Genomic DNA, 18,143 nt, shown 5'->3' with positions numbered 1-18,143 from the left:
GCACTGTTTTTTGTAAATTATGAAATAATTCAAATAACTCCTGTGATGAAGTAAACCCAATCATTGAAGTTTCAATATTTTTGGTAACTCCGACTGCATATAAGCTGTCAGAATAAATATTAATAGGCTCATTTGAAAAGTAATCTAAGGCACAGATCAGAGCTTGAAGCTCTGCTCTTTGGGCAGAAGTATAAGAAGTTTGTATCACCTCTGTGTGAACACGACTGAAAAAACCTGCCTTACTGGAGTTTGAACCATCTGTGAACACCGATAAAGCTCCCTCTATTGGATGAGCTCGTACAAATTTTGGAAAAATGAGTGATGTTAATGATGCAAATTGTACAGTCTTATCAAGAGGATAATGGCTATCTATCTGTCCAGGGAAATCAGCAAAAGCTATCTGCCATGAGCCAGAAGTTTGAAAAAGCCAGTTAGTCTGTTGAACAGAAAATGGAATAATTATGATATCAGGCTCAGATCCAATTAATTGCAAAATCCTAGTTCTACCTTTAATTACTAATTGAGCAATAGAATCATGAAAAGGAATTAATGTTTTTTGAGGAGAGTGGGATAAATAAATCCACTCAATAACTCCTAATCTTTGCCATATGGCTCCTGTTGGGGTATGCTCCGTTGGAAATATTAATAAATATACTATTTCTTTAGGATCTATTCTAGTAAGCTGTGCATTTTTAATTGCAACTTCAACTTTTCTTAAGGCTGCCTTAGCTTCCAAAGTTAGTTGAGGTGGAGAGGTTGGAGAAGGATTTCCTTGTAATATCTGAAATAAGGGACTTAACTCAGAAGTAGTTAGTTTTAAGGATGGTCTTAGCCAATTAATATCTCCCAATAGTTTTTGAAAATCATTAAGGGTACGTAACTCCTTAACTCTTATCTGAAGATTTTGAGGACGGATTGTACGTCCTTGAATTATCAGACCTAGATATTGAAAAGGAGATACCTTTTGAATTTTTTGAGGAGCTATACATAAACCCATTGCTGTAAGCGAAGTCTCTAGCTGAGTAAAAATTTCTGAAAGTATCTCTGGATTAGCATGAGCCAATGATATATCATCCATAAAATGAATAATATATGCATCAGGAAAGCTATTTCTTATGGGATCTATTGCCTGATCAACGTATTTCTAACACAGTGTAGGACTATTACGCATTCCCTGAGGAAGAACCTTCCAGCAATATCTTTTAACAGGTTCCTTAAAATTAATTGCTGGGACAGTGAAAGCAAATCTTTCACAATCTTCAGGATGTAACCTTATAGAGAAAAAGCAGTCCTTTAAATCTATTACCATCAAGCTATAATCTAAAGGAATGGCTGTGGGGGAGGGAAGTCCTGGCAGTAATGATCCCATAGGCTGAATTGCATGATTTATTGCCCTTAAAACCTGTAGTAATCTCCAATTTCCTGACTTTTTCCTAATAACAAAAATAGGTGTGTTCCAAGGACTAAGCGTTGGTTCAATATGACCAGCCTGAAGTTGTTCCTCAACTAATCTATGAATTATTTTAAGCTTTTCCCCTGAGATGGACCACTGAGAAATCCATATAGGCTCCTCTGTGAGCCATTTTATTTTTTCAGCTGTCTTAGGGATCGGGGATGTACCCATAGCCCCTAGTAAAAATTTTGGTTTGGAGCATCTACTAATCTTTGTCGTGGAGACTGGCTTGTAAACAGATACTCTTCCTGAAAAGTCTCCTTATCATCTCCAGGAAAATACCTCTGATTAACTTCCTCAACTGACCTTATAGAATTTGGAGTAACTAATAATAATCCCATTTTGGCTAAAATATCTCTTCCCCATAGGTTAGCTGGTAAAGACTCTAACACATAAGGCTTAAATACTCCACTGTTTCCATCGGAATCTTCCCAATGGAGATAGTTGGCACTTTGAGCAGGCTGTGAAACCTGTCCTATTCCCTCTAGGTTAGCTGGTGCTACATGCAAAGGCCAGTTTCTAGGCCAAAACTGACTAGACAATACCGAAATGTCAGCTCCTGTGTCGATTATTCCTAGAAAATTTTTATTATTAATTCTAAGTTTTAATAAAGGGCGTTCTTGCTGTACTAACTGTGACCAGTATATTTTGTCCGGCTGTTTAGAAACTGAATCTGCCAGTAGGTGCCTTTCTGAAACATAAGGCAATAATATTAATTGGGCAAAAGTATCCTTTGGGGGTGAGTCTTAGGGGATAATTGGCTTTTACAGTAACATATAACTGTTCTTTAAATCCTGAATCTATCACACCAGGTATCACCTCAATGGCTCCCTTCAAATTATTTCGTCCCAAAATTAAACCTACAGTATTATCAGGAAGCGCCCGAAAATCCCAGTAGGAATTTGTTCTGGCCCCATTTCAGGATTTAACTCAACTGTCTTTGAAGGTCCTAAGAAAACTGTCTGTGATCTCTGTCCCTATCCCGGTAAAAATCGCGGACTGTCCTGGTCGGCGCCAGTGACGTCACTCTCTGCGACCTCCCTTGGAATTCCCCGTATTGTTGTTTGTCTCCCTCTAGGAGGAAATGATGGCAGCGAGAAGGCGGGCTGTTCCGCGCCATCAGAATCCTCCGCATGGGGCTGAGAGTTTAAGTTCACATTTCTAATCTTTGGCTTGGCCCTTAGTGCCTTTGTTTTTAAACGGCTTAAGGGAAAGGGAATTAACTTAGTCTCAGGCTGATTCTCCATTTGAACAGACCTAATAGCTCCTTGAATGCCTTTTAAAAGGTCCTCAGCGGGCCACGAGCTTTGGCCCATATATTCAAAAAGACAGACTTCTAGAGCTGTCCACGTTTTCTGTATGTTTTCTATGCCTCCAGGTAATTCATTAGAAATACAAACTCTCTGTAACTTCTTTCCTAATTTCTCCCAAGTAAGTAAATTTGGAGATTCCTGTTCACAAAACCAAGGACAATATTCACCTACAATCTTTAAAAATTGTAACAACTGAGTTTTCTTTATCTGCTTCCCTTTCTGATTAATTATACTGTCTAAAATAGTCAGGTACATTTCCTTATCAGTAGAAGTTGAATTTCCCATTTTAATTAATTTAACGTCTCTTTCCTTCAATAACTCCAGGTACTTTTGTGACCCAATGTCACCTCTTCCTTTATCTTTATCTTTTCCTTATCTTTATATCTTTTTTCCTTATCTTTATAGCACACTCCCACTCAATCTAACTAATCTAGAATGCCCCCCTCGTGGGCGACAAATCTACCACGCAGCCTGCGCAGTGGTTTCATTAATGAGGTTCTAGGCATAAAGTTAGTTAGAAGAGATCGAAATAAAACACAGACTCATTTACCTCATTTCTATTGCTAGGTCCGAGATGGCTCAACTCTCTGGTTCCCTCCTCTAACCGCCCAGCAGGCAGCAGGGATTACTCAGGGTTAGCAGGAGAGAGAGAGAGAGAGAGAGCACGCCGGGGACTAGCCTTTTATTAGGGAACAAGAGATTCAGGGGAGAATTCCATCCAATGAAGGTTGAGGGGGGGCTGCACTCCAAGGTCAGGGTCAGTGATTGGGTCTCCGGGGTCAGTGGTCAGGCACACCCCCACACGAATGGGCTCTCTCATCAGGAAAGGGTCGGGAAAAACTTCGACTTTGCCAAAGTGCCTCAGGCCCTTAACGGGAGTCACCCGATCACGTGTTAGAATGGCTTCCCACACAATAATACTGAGGGCTTTTTAATGCCACTTTCCCACTAATAAATAGGTCAACCAGATATAAAATCAGTAAAGAATTCTTTGCCCCCCCAATGTTATTAATAAATTAACTAATAGACATCTGCAAAATAGTTCATTCAATGACACCCAAATTTACTTTATTCTCAGCTGTTCATAAAACCTCCTACAAAATAAACTATATTTTACATCACAAAGCAAGTATTAGTATAAAAAAATCAATATACTTCTTTGCATTTTAGCAGATAACAGTGGAACAAAATTAGAAATAAACAAGAAAAATGACAGAAAGTATATAAAAATGAGGAAATGAGGTGATAAATTTAAAAAATTTAAGAATAAAAAGAGAAGACACTCATGACATATCAAAATCTCTGAAACACTGTAACAGTGGTTCTATGAGAAAAGCTCAGTTGCAATGACTGCCTATATAAAATAAATAAGAAAGGTCCCAAATAAAGAAAAGAATAAATAAATCAATAACCTAATGATGTGTATCAAGATCTTAGAAAATCAAGGGAAAAAAAATTTCAAATGCAGTAAAAGAAGGAAAATAATCAGCATCAAAGCTGAAATTAATGAAATAGGGAATAAAAAATACAGGCAAAGGATCAGTAAAATGAAGAGTTGGTTCTTTGAAAAAACAAACAATATTGATAAGCCCTTAAACAAACTAATAACCCACCTTAATAAAAGTAGAGATGTAAAAGGACATACCACCATAGACATTACGGAAATTGAGAGACTAACTAGGGTCTGTATTGTAAACATGTACTTCAATAAATCAGAAAACTGAAAGAAATGGATAAATTTCTACATGTATATGAATTACCAAGAAGATATAAACCAAGAGGATATAAAAAACCAAAAAAAAAAAAAAAAGAACAAGCTATGGGATTGAAGCAGAAATTAAAAAGTCTTCAACAAAGAAAAGCCCATAACCAAATAGATTCTCTGGTGAATTCTATCAAGCTTTTAAAGAATAATTAGTGCCATTCCTCTTAAAATTGTTTCATGAAATAGAAAAAGGTATAGAACACATCAAAATTCATTTTAGTTATCACCCTTATACCTAAACTAGATCAGGACACCTCAAGGAAAGAAAACTACAGACTAATATTTTTATGAATAGAGATGCAAAAATTCTTAATAAACAGCAACCTGTATTTAACAATCATTAAGAATATTGAATATCACAATCAAGTTAGTTACATGCCATGGAAGAAAGAATGGTTCAATATATGCAAATCAATAAATGTAATCCACCACATAAACAGAAGTAAGTAAAAGTGTCTTGATTACCTCAATTTTGCAAAAGCCTTCAACAAAATTCAGCACTCATTCATGACAACAAAATTGAAGAAGTTAGAGATAAGAGAAAATTACTTTAACATCATAAGGCTAAATAGACAAACTTAAAGCCAACATCATATTGAATGGGGTAAAACTAAAAACACTTTCTCTAAAATCAGGAATAAATCAAATGTGTCCACTGCCATCACTCTTATTCTATATAGTATGTGAAATTTCAGCCAGATCAATTAAACATAAAAAGAAAATAAAAGGGACACAAATAGGAAAAGAAGACATCAAATTTCAGAGTTTGTAGATGATATGATCTGATACTTAGAAGGTACAAAAATCTCTATTAGAAGACTTCTAGAACTAATATACAAATTTAGCAAAGTAACATATTACAAATCAACATTCAAAAATCAATGATGAATTCACTAAAAAAGTAATCAGAAAATAATCCCTTTCCAAATAGCTTCAAATAATAAAAATAAAATGCCTATGATTAAGTCTAAGGAACTGAAAGATCTCTACAATGACAATTATAGAATGCTGATGAAAGATATTGAAGACAATATTGGAAGATGAAAAGACTTACTATGTTTATTTATAGACAGGCTTACTAATGCTAAAATGGCCACATTACTGAAAGTGATCTACAGATTCAATGCAATCCCCATCAAAATATAATAACATTTTCCCAGAATTATAAAAAAAAAACTGTCCCAAAATTTATATGGAAAAATAAAAGACCTACAATAGCCAAAGCAATTGTAAGGAAAAGAACCATGTTGGAGGCATCACAATCTCTGATTTTAAATTATAATTCAGAAGTGCAGTAACAAAAGCATCATGGTATTTGCATTAAAACAGACACATAAACCAATGAAAAAGAAAACACAAAGACAACCCCACATAAATATAGTCATCTGATCCTTGATAAAGGTACCAAAAACCTAGGCTGGAGAAAGAGAGCCATTTTAACAAATGGTGCCAGCAAACTGGATATCCATATGCAGATAAATAAATATCAACTCAAAATGGATCAAAAACCTGAAAGTTTGCAGTTTCAGGAAGAAAATAAGGGAAACACTCCAACATCAAAGCACTGGCTATAAGTTACTCATTATCTAAAGCTCAGGAAATAATAACAATAATGAAATAATGAAATGGCATCAAGTTAAAAAGCTTCTGCACAGCAAAGAAAATATGAGCATGGGACCCCTACATAAAATATGTTCCATCTACACTCTGACAGTGGAATATCTGTAATAAATAATGAACTCAAAAAACTTAACATCAAAAAAAGAAAACAAAACAAAACAACAACAAAAACAAAAAAAACACCAATCAACAAATGGCCAAATAAATAAGAAATTTCTCCCCAAAAGAAACTAATGGTAAGAAATATATGGAAAAAATGCAACAGTTTTAGCAATAAGAGAACAAACCAATGCTACACTGAGAATTGATCTCATGCAAGTTAGAATGGCAATCATCATGAATACAAATAATAATAAATGCTGGCAAGATGGTTAGAAGAGAAAAAAATACTTACACACTCTTGGTGGACTTACAAATTAGTATACTCACTATGGAGATATGTATGAAGCTTATAACAGCCCAGTTCACAGTAGCCAAATTATGGTGCCAGCCTAGGTATCCATCAATAGATAAATGAATAAAGAATATGTGGCATACTTACACAATAGTTTTTTCAGACACAAAGAATAAAATTATGTCATTTGTAGGAAAAGGAATGGAATTTGAGAACATTATGTTAAGTGAGATAAGCCAAACTCAGTCAAGTGTTGTTTTGGTTTGTTTGCTTATTTTCACATATGAAAGCTAGGGAGAAAAAAATGGAAAGAAGAGTGGAAGCTCTCATGAAAATGAAAGGGAAACAAATAGAATAAAGGGAAGAGATCAAGGTGATGCATAAGAAAATGAAGGTAGTGGAGAAAAAAAATTAATCAGATTATATCATGTGTATGTACAAATATCCAATAATTTCCTTTATTATATAATTATAGTGGTCCACTAAGAAATTAAGACAATTTTGAAATTTTTTTTTAAATTTTAAATAGCCAACATTCATGGAGCATCAGTTTAACTAAATATACATTTTATCTATAAAGTATTAAAAATATAAATAGTTCAAAGAGATGTGCTATCAAAATATTTACAATATTTTATTAACATTTTATTCTAAAGAGTTGATGCATAAACAATTCATTTAAAGAATATATATTTTGTAAGTATTTGTAAAATATAAAATGATGGAAAAATTATTCCCTTTATGACATATTAAAATATCCATAAGATATAAAAATGTATAAATAAATCCTACTGTAATGAGTCAATAGTATTAAAAGATACGAGGACAAGAGGAGAAATACAAAGATATCTGATTATAAAGAAACTTTGAGATATAATATATCATATTATCTTTTAAATGGGCCAGATGAGAAAAACACCAAAAATACCTCAAAACATATACTATGTACCATAAATAATCAATGAAAACTAGAAAAAAGTAACACATTTATGAAACTAGCTATATCAAAACCACAAAGAAAATACATATTAAGTGAACAATTGAAATGTTACACAAAAGTAAAACTAATATTCATGTAATGACAACAAGAATATCACTTCACCGTATGTATGAATTGGTTCAGAGATTTTTTTACTTCAGATACAGTTAAGAAATGCAAAAACTTAAAAAACTGAATCAAAATTTGCAAGTTGAAATGAGAAGACATATAAACAATATATGGTGCTCTTTACAGGGAGGAGACACGTAATCACAAGTAAAGATGCACAAAATCGACTGTAGTATATACTACAATACTGTACTAATTTCATAGCCATCTCTTGTTGTTATTTTAAATGGAAGCTCAAATATTGCAAGTACCCCCTTAAAACACCATATGGTACAACTTATCTCCTCATGATCCGTTTGTGTTAATTGACTGTTCATACCCTCAGTAAGGCTTCCAGTCAACAACAGGCTATTTATTAGTAATTAATCTTTGGGAGAGTCAAAGGTATCCACGGATTTTCAATGGTGCAGGGATTCAACAATCCTAACCCCAGAATTATTCAAAGGTCAACTTTATGTTCACAGGTGAAATATTATTATAAAATATTATTATGTGAAATTCTGATGGCTAATTGAGATCTTATGAAAAATGCATCAGACACAAATTGGAGGTCATTTTTGCAGACTTTCAAGAAATTATTATAGTCATTTTTATTGTTCACACTATAATATTTCACAGAACCGTTTTCCTTCAAGCATAGGGAAATCACATTTATGTAACATTCACCCAAAATACATCTGTCTCATACTGTTTTTGTAATCATATGACATTAGCACAATATTGTTTGTGTGTTACAAAAATGGCATCTGACCTAAATAGTCATTGATTTCATTAGTGAATAATCATCTTGGAAGTTTATTCTAGCAAAGTTAAATGGTTACTAAGAATGAAAACTCCTTAATATTACTGCATATTGGAACTTCCTTAATTCACATTTCCATGGAAAATTCCTGAATATACTCTCAACAGAGCAACAATCATTCATGGAGCATTTAATCACTTGAGATTATAACAGGTGGTGACTGGTTAAAACAGAGTTATAATCATTAAAATCTGGCATTAGGATCCAGCTCAGTGGTACAACACTCGTCAAGAATGCATGAGGCCCTAGGTTTGAGCACAGATACTGCAAGAAAAAACAAAAACTGAGAGGAAGAGACAAGGAGAAAGAAAGAGAGAGAGAGAGAGAGAGAGAGAGAGAGAGAGAGAGAGAGAGAGAGAGAGAGAGAGAGAAATAGAACTAGATATTGAGATCTTATTACACATGAAATCTAAGTAAGAATCATACAACCAGACAATTTTGGAAGAGTCTTAATTGTGTGTGTGTGTGTGGGGGGTGTGTGTTTGTGTGTGTATGTATGCATGCATGCTTCTATATATGTACAGTTGGAAAGGTGGAATAAATAAGCAGATAATTTAATTAGAATAAAAAAAGAAGATATGCAATACTTTTTAACCTCGCATAACATTTTCTATATCAATTTCTGCTTAATTAAATTCCTCTAAGTTAAGAATAAATACCCTCATCCCCCTTCCTTCCTTCCTTCCTTCCTTCCTTCCTTCCTTCCTTCCTTCCTTCCTTCCTTCCTTCCTTCCTTCCTTCCTTTCTTTCTTTCTTTCTTTCTTTCTTTCTTTCTTTCTTTCTTTCTTTCTTTCTTTCCCCCCTCTCTTTTTTTTGGTTGTTGTTGGTTTTGGTACCAGGGATTGAACCCAGGGCACCAACTACCGAGCGACATCCCCCAGCCCTTTTTATTTTTTGAGACAGGGTCTCACTAAGTTCCCGAGGCAATCTTAAAACTTGTGATCTCCTGCCTTAGCTTCCAGAGCTACTGTGATTACAGGAATAAGCAAGGATGTCCAGCAATATTTTTCTAAAGTAATCTATTTATTTATGCTTCTATAAAAGTAAACCACGCTGGGTGTGGTGGTGCAGGCCTGTAATCCCAGCAGCTGGGGAGGCTGAGGCAGAAAAATTTCAAGTTCAAGACCAGCCTCAGCAACTTAGTGATGCAATAAGCAACTCAGTGAGGCCCTGTCTCTAAATAAAATACAAAATAGAGCTGGGAATGTGGTTAATTGCACCACCTCCCCACCCCCCAAAAAGTAAACCTCATTTGTCTTTTTTATTAGAAGCAATTTCATAACTCTGGAATGGTGGTGGTATTTTCCAGGTCTCTGTAGCGACTTTCAATAATATTTTTATGTATTCATTAAAAATATTTTTCTTTATCTCTAATTCATTTAATAATGCTATCTTCAAGATCTTCCAAAAATAAACTAATTAATACCATTCAATCTATGAAGAAAGAGGTGGAAATGTTTGAAATAACAAGGAAAGATTTGCTGGGAAGCACAAAAAATTTATCAATTTTTATAAATAAGATTTTGGGGGCTGGAGACACAGCTCAGTTGGTAGAGTGCTTGCCTCATATGCACAAGCCCCTGGGTTCAATCCCCAGGACTACAAAAGAAAAAGATTTTTGGTTGGACAGCCAAATGAAATTAATTGCCATTTGAAGTATTGTTTATAGAGTGTTGGACAAAGTATTGTCTGTAAAAAAAGGATTGATACTATTAGGAACTATTCGAAAGGTGGAAACTGTACGAGTATATTTAATGGCACATTCAATTCCTTAAATTGAATATATATATATATATATATATATATATATATATATATATACTATGTGTGTGTACATATGTGCAACTGTTAATATATTTGAATACGCATATAAGTGCATAAATGTATGTACATGCTTATAGCTAGTGTATGCCTTCTAAAGTTTCATGTGGCATTCCACTCCTGCATCCTCAATATCTAAAAGTTGAAAGAAACAATGTTCTGAGGCAAATTTCAAGATACCAATATTCTTATGAACATTATTCAATAAAAAAGGAGTCTAGAAAAAAATTAAATTCTTCCTAGATATAGACATATACTAGTTACAAACAAGTACATACTCATCTATGAATTTAAATACATACATAGACATGTGAATATCTGCATTTAAGTATACACATGATAGTTATATATAAATACGTACAGAAACACATATAAAACCTTAAACACACTAAACTCAAACTTAACCCTTTTATTTGTACTTTTTGGTTTTTTAAAAATCTTTTATTGTTGAATTGCAATTATGCATAATAGTAGGCCTCATTGTGATATATTTGTACATGCAGTACAATTTGGCCTATTTCATTCCCTCATGAGTTCTCCAATCCCTTCCCTCTAATCTCCCTCCTACCCTACTACTCTACTAGCCTCCTTTGTATCCTCATGGGATCCCTTTTCCTATTTTTTTCTCTCTAGCTTGCACATATAAGAGAAAATGTGCAGCCCTGGACCTTCTGAATGTGGCTTATTTCATTTAGCTTGATATTCTCCAGTTCCATCCATTTTCCTACCAATGACATAATTTTATTTATCTTTATGGCTGAGTAAAACTTCGTTGTGTATATATATACTACATTTTCTTCTTGCAGAGGATTGGGAGCAACAAAGACACACATGCACACATTTTTTAAGATAAGTGGAAGGTTACAGTACAATGGGTCTTTAGCTTCTGAAGGAAACCACTCATAGATATATACGGTAAGTCAGACAGTGATATTACTAAAATAACCACACAAATACTGTCCTCACCTGTATGCTGAAGTCTAACACTAAAAATTGTTATTTTCTATTAAGAAATAATTTCTAAAATCACTTCTGAACACCAATTTGGATTTTTTCTATTGTAATGAGCAATCATTGAAGTATATTAAGCAGAGAGAAAAAAATAACATAAGGGGCAATGCACAGGACAATTAATGGAAGAGCAGGGTTTAGCAATGATCCAGATAAAAACAGTAAGATCCAGAACTCAACATGCAGGATGGAAAAACGACAACATAAGAAGGTATTTTTAAGACACTTGAGATTTCCTTGATGTAATATTGGGACTAAATGTAAGAGTTTCCAGTGGGTGTGGGGAAATATCAATGATATGAAAGGATATGACATAAACATAATTCTTCATGGGCTTTTGAATGAAGTCAGAAAATGTCAGCAGAGGAGTAAATAAGTGTTACAGATAAGCAGTGAAAGAGGCCAACTCTGTCACACTCAGTTTTGAAATTAGTGATAAGAAATCTATTTGTCTCATAAGCATTTTAAAAAACATGATTTCAGCTGAGAGATATTGAAGAATGAATTTAAATACAGAAACTTATTTCTTCAAATACTGGCTCTTAGCCATAATAAAAGTTAAATTTATTATTCTCTAAAGATGAGGTCCCATGCAACAATCTGTCTGCACATTTGAGGAAGTCATTAGATTCATCTTTTTATTGATCTAAAAATACATTAGATTAATATGGATGGCTTGGTTCAAATAACATGGGCATTTCAAAATTAATGGTGTTAATTGGGAAGTTGGGAGAAGGGGTTAGGTCCTTTCTCTAGGGCTGTTGCTGCTTCCAGATCTCCTTAAAATACTAAACAAAGAACTAATCTCTCTCACATAAGGAAAAAGAATCTTCCACAAACTCATCTAAATCAGTGTCTACCATGGAGACTAGATTCAACATAGAAATTACATAGTTTGAATACATTAACCTTGCAAAAACATTATGAGATCAATTCCATCATCACATAAGGAACAATATTATTTATTTCCAAAGTTTTGTTTTCAATTGGATAGCAATAAACTGGTCAGCTTTCAACATACAAATAAGTTATTCATATCCCTAAGTGAAAAGCAATAACTTTCCAAATTTCAATTAATCATATGTAAAATTATTTTGAAAATAAAATAATAAATTATGGTTTGATTTTACATTTAACTTTATATCATAAACATGAAAAGACACAAAATTAGATAATATAGCTATGACAGAAAATAGACATTTTAAAATAATACTCATATCACTACTTTTATTGTTAAATATGCCTTACATAGGAAAAAAGCATACAAAATCAATAATGCAAGTTTTTAAACAATAAGTGAAAAAAATATGCACACAGCCAGAATAACATACAAACACCATCAGTAACAGGATTTTCAAGTTTTTATATCCCCAATAAATCTATCCCAAAAGACCCATCAACTCTCCTGATATTGCTATACTTTTCTTTTCTATACCATCAAACTTACCTCTTGGATTTTGCTTTATTTTTTGATTTTGCTCAGGCTAATAGTACAAATTTAAAATAATAAATTATAGGTTCATACAATTTTATGAGACATTAAAAATGTATGTAGTGATGTAGTCACCAGCATGGTGAAAATGAAGAATTTTTGCATTATCCCCAAAAGTTACCTGAAGTACTTGTGAAGTGTTCACTTCACATCTCACAGTACTTATAATCCCTGATCCATTGTTCTACACTTTTATTGGTTTACAAAATGTATTCTGATAAGCGTTATATAATAGCTAAATTTTGAGCTGGGATTCTTTTCACTTTGTATGATGTTTTAGAGATTCATCCTTGTGGTTACATGTATCATTAAATTAGGTCTTTTTTTTTGCTATGTAGTATATCTTTGCATGAATATATCAATTTACCAGTTGATGGAAATCATAAATCTTTAAGTTTTACATATAAGTAAAAGATCTATTTTTTTTTTTGCTTATATAAGTCCTGTTTTTCAAGCATTTCTTATTGGAAAAAAACACAAGGTTTTGTAATTGAATTACCTTGACATTTATTTCAAAAGTTAAATGAACATAAACATGAGAATCTGTATGCGGATTCTATCTGAAATCCTTTGTCTATTACTAATACCATATTCTCTTAATTGATCTGTTTTATAGTGAGCAAGAATTTAATGACTTGAATATGCAAAAAAAATAAAAATAAAAACTACAAGAATACACATAAATGGGGGCTGGGATTGTGGCTCAGTTGTAGAGCACTTGCCTAACATGGGTGAGGTACTGGGTTTGATTTTCAGCACCACATATAAATGAATGAATAAAATAAAGGCCCATCAACGTCTAAAAAATATTGTTTGAAAAAGAATGCACCTAAATGAATAAAATCATATCCACTAATCTTTTATTTACCTATGAAAATTTGATAAATGCAATAAATATTTTAAAGTATACAATGTCTTAAGTATTGTATGGTTCCAAAGTCATTTGGATTATTTTAGGTTCTTTGTCTTTCCATAGAAATTTTAAAATAAGCTTGTGATTGGAACAACTAATTATTTTTTAACTTCCAGTTATAGATTGACATGTAATGAACTTCAAAGTCCCATCCTGAAAGCATGAAAATCTTGAACAAAATGAAAACTGATGACTTTTCTTGAACCCTTCAAGGAATTAAAGCACAGGATATACTGCCACCAGGGAACCTGGAGGGAGGGTAAAACACCACAGAGAGTCACATCTGAGATCTGCTTAAGTGGAACTGCTGGTCCTATACACAGGTAGGAACAATTAAGTGTCAATTTTCACAAATTGCTCGAAGCTGAATGTGGACTAGAATGAGATTTTGAAACTCCTGGGAACTAAAATCATCAAAGGACCCACGTTTTCCTGGGAACCACCTCTAGGAACATGATCAAGTTCTATGGTCAAGAGCCAAGACAAATCCTTCCTGCTGAAAAGGAGAAAAGCAGCTATTTGAAAGACTCCAAAAGTGTTCTCCACTACAGAGACCTACAGTTGGTGAACTTCATTAAATACTTCTCCCTCCTGCAGGAAAGGTGTTGCTTATACTCCAGAGCACCTTAAATTCCATCTTCCAACTCAATCACAGCCATGGAGGAATCTAAACTACTGCAGAAACACTTGTGAAATTCAGACTGTAGAGTCACTGACCTAAAAGACAGATACTAAATCATAAAATCATAGAACACTGGCCCTTTGCCATAACTAACCATTACACCAACAAGGCTACAATATAATAACAATAGATTATAGCTTTAAAAGTAAAAGACTCAGACTCACTCCAAGAAATAGTTTTTACAGAAACCCAAAGTCAACAAGGGAGACAAAAACAATGACAAAAATGTATATTGAAATCCTTGACACTACACCTACAATAAATCTTAACTAAGCATATGCCAATTCCTAGCAAGATTATTATAAATACATTAACTAATACAACATGTTCTGCTTTCAACAAAAATATTACAAGGGATTACAAAAGATAGCAGAAAATCTGATAAGACATAGGTGGCTCTAAAACCAGAGCCAGACATGAAGTAAATGTTGGAGATATCTAAGGAAGAATTTTAAATAACCATGATTAATATGGTAAGTGTTCTAATAGAAAAAGATACAGCATGCAATAACAGATGGCTACTCTAAGGAGAGAAATGGAATGTATAACACAATAAAAATGAAAAATGAATTTTTTGATTGGTACAGCTATGGATCATGTTAAAAATAATGAAAAACAAAACCAAAGAGAAAATCTTGAAAAAAATATAGGAGGAATAAATAAAGTTTACCTACAGAGGAACAAGGATAAAATAACAGCACTGTTATATTAGAAATAAGCAAGAAATAAACCATGTAGTGAAATATTTAAAATATTGAAAGAGAAAAACTATGAACTTCTCCAAGCAGAAGAAATATTATATAGATATGGAATACTATTCTACACAGAAAGAAGGAAAGTTGAATAATAAAAAAATGAAGATAAAGTTTTTCTTAATTTAAAAAAAGACAAGTGTTTGAATTCATAATACTAATGGTGTATTAGTTATAAAATATGAATGACATCAATGTCTTAAAGGACTGATTCAATTGCTCTTCAAAGGTACAGCTCTTCACATGAGGAGGTATAATGTTCTTTTGAAGATTGACATAGATTAATTTTAAAATAAATAAATTTAAAACTTTACAGAAATCATTAAAAATGTGAAAGATATTGAGCTCAGAGCAATGGAGTTGGCCATCCAGGGACTGAACTTCTGAGATCGAGGTTGAAAATAAAATTTTCCTCCTCTTAGTTGTTCTGGTCAAGTATTTTGTTCACAGCAATTAAAACCTAACCAACTTAGAACAAAACACCCTGTAGGAGGAGATGTGTTAAGGGTAAAAATGTGGGAGACATATAATTGATATGCTAATGATGTGATAAAATTAAATGACATAAACATAATTAAAAACAAAATTTAAAATAAAAATTACAAATATGAGAGAAGATACCTCAGTTATATCAGTAATTATTTTTAAAAGTAACTACTGTGAATATATCAAATAAAAGATGCATATTTGTTGTGCTTCACTACATAAAACTGTAATTGCACCAGTGGGAGTGGAGGGGAATGTTAGGTGGAGGTTTGGGAGTATTGAAGCACAACCATCACAAGTTCAAGCCCAGCCTCAGCAATGTGGCAAGACCTCAATCCAAAGTAAAAAGTGCTGGGGATGAGACTCAGTGGTAAAAAATCACTAGGTTCAATGCCAGTATCCTCCCACCAAAAAAGATAGAATTTCTGAGGGAAAAACAATTTCATTTCATTTGTGAGTACCGGTGGTGATTCACTGGATTCTCATAGAAATAGTATACACGTACACACAGGATGAGGATGTGAGGCAGACAGCACATTGATGGTTCTATTTCTTATTGTTTTTCTTACTTCAAGAGATCAAATGCATAAAGAAAGGCGATAATAGATAGTAACATGAAAAACTAGTAATGGGAGCTGTATAAAACATTCAGCCTTCTAAATGTATACTTTTAGATATTTAGCCGAGACAAAAGAGTAACAAAGAAGAAATATTTTTTTAAAAAGTAAGAGAAAACTTACCAAAAAATGAGGAGAAAGAAAATACGTGGAAATATATGTCATCCTATATGCTCAAAAAATAAGAAAGGAAGAAAAAAACAGGGCAAGAAGAAAGAAAAGGAGGAAAGGAAGGAATAAGGCACATTTGGCTTCCAGCAGCATCATATATATATATATATTTTAAATATTAACATTGTCTGGCTAATCAAGCAGTCTTCCTTAGAGATTGTGAAAAATAAATAAGTTCATATTTACAGAGTTCACAAAAGGGGTCATCTATTGTAGAAAACCATGTGCAAGATATGTGAGGTTTCTCATAAGGATTCATAGTGAAATATTTTGATAATCATAATCATGAGAGAACATAACGGGAAAGGACAATGCTATTAAAATGATAAACATTCAGGAGGACAATGAAGGCTCTTTATGGGTAAGTTCTGTGACTGCCATAATAAAAACTAATAAATTAAATGGATATGTTATAAATGTAACTGGTAGAGGATAGCATTTTCACTAATTCTCAATAGTATGCTTTTACAAAAGCCAAAGCTGTTACTTCAAAGTTGTAAAGGTACATTTTTTTACTAGGTCCCTCAGGGCTTGTATCACTTGCTTATTTCTTAGGGAATAAATGAAAGGATTTAATACAGGTGCAATGGAAACAGTGAGCACTGATACCCCCTTGTTTAAAGATATCCTTTCCTCTGCAGAAGGTTTGATATACATAAAAATACAACTGCCATAAGAGATGCAGACAACAATCAGGTGGGAGGAACAGGTGGAAAAAGCCTTCTTTCTCTCCTGGGCAGAAGGGATCTTCATAACTGTTGTTATGATTTTGATATAAGAGAACAATACCAGAGCCAGTGTATTTAAGAGTGTGATAATGGCTAAAATAAAATTTGAGAATTCCATTTCCTTGGTGTCTGTGCAAGAGAGTTTCAGGATAGGAGAGCTGTCACAAAAAAAGTGTTCAATAACATTGCCATCACAGAATTCTATGGTCAGACTCACAATAACTCCATGAATGATTGCTACCCCAGCAGCTATCCAACAGGCAGCAACCAGCAGGTGGCTCACTCTGGTGCTCATAATGGTTGCATAGTGAAGGGGTTTGCAGATGGCCACATAGCGGTCATAGGACATAACTGCCAACAGGAAAAACTGTGTTATACCTATGAAAACAGCAAAAAGTGCCTGTGCCAAGCAAGCATTACGGGAAATAGTCTTTTCCTTAGTGACTATGCTGACCAGGTATCTAGGGATGCATGCAGATGTCAATGAGATTTCTAAGAAGGAAAAATTTCTTAGGAAGAAATACATGGGCGTTTTGAGGCGGGAATCCAGCAAGGTCAGAAGGATGATAAGAAGATTTCCTGTAGTACTCAAAAGATATGTTAGAAGTAGAAAAAGAAAAATTACAGTTTCCCAATTTGGGTCCGCTGTCAGTCCTACAATAATGAAGTTTGTCACTACTGTGTGGTTCCTCATGGTTCAATTCTCTCAAGATGCCATTTGAGCTGCAAGGAGGTGGAGGTGATAAATAATTAAACAATATTTTAAAAGATACATCAAGTGCAGTTTTCCAAGTTTAATAAAATAGCCAGCAACTCAGTAGATACGCAGAAGCTTTGTTTTCCTTCTAGAGTTTTCAAATTTTACATAACAGTCAAAACTCCAGGCTAACCCCTCTTACTCTCATCTCCATTCTGGATACTCAATTTCCTAACTCTCTTTTCAGATGCCTTTTTACTTTTCAAAACGATGGCTTTATAATTTTTTTCTAGAAGTATCTGCACACTTATCTAGTTT

General features: G+C 33.5%; 1 protein-coding gene across 1 annotated transcript; it reads right to left on the bottom strand.

Annotated features, from left to right (window-relative positions):
* Positions 1 to 16,883: 16,883 nt before the first annotated feature.
* On the bottom strand, positions 16,884 to 17,822 carry LOC144254803 (olfactory receptor 6C75-like). The gene has a single exon (XM_077798309.1). It carries the CDS (start codon positions 17,820 to 17,822, stop codon positions 16,884 to 16,886), a length of 939 nt encoding a protein of 312 aa, XP_077654435.1.
* Between the last annotated feature and the right edge of the window lie 321 nt (positions 17,823 to 18,143).

Source organism: Urocitellus parryii, chromosome 5 (genome assembly GCF_045843805.1).
Source record: "Urocitellus parryii isolate mUroPar1 chromosome 5, mUroPar1.hap1, whole genome shotgun sequence".
NCBI lineage: Eukaryota > Metazoa > Chordata > Mammalia > Rodentia > Sciuridae > Urocitellus > Urocitellus parryii.
This window is presented reverse-complemented; position numbering and strand designations above follow the sequence as displayed.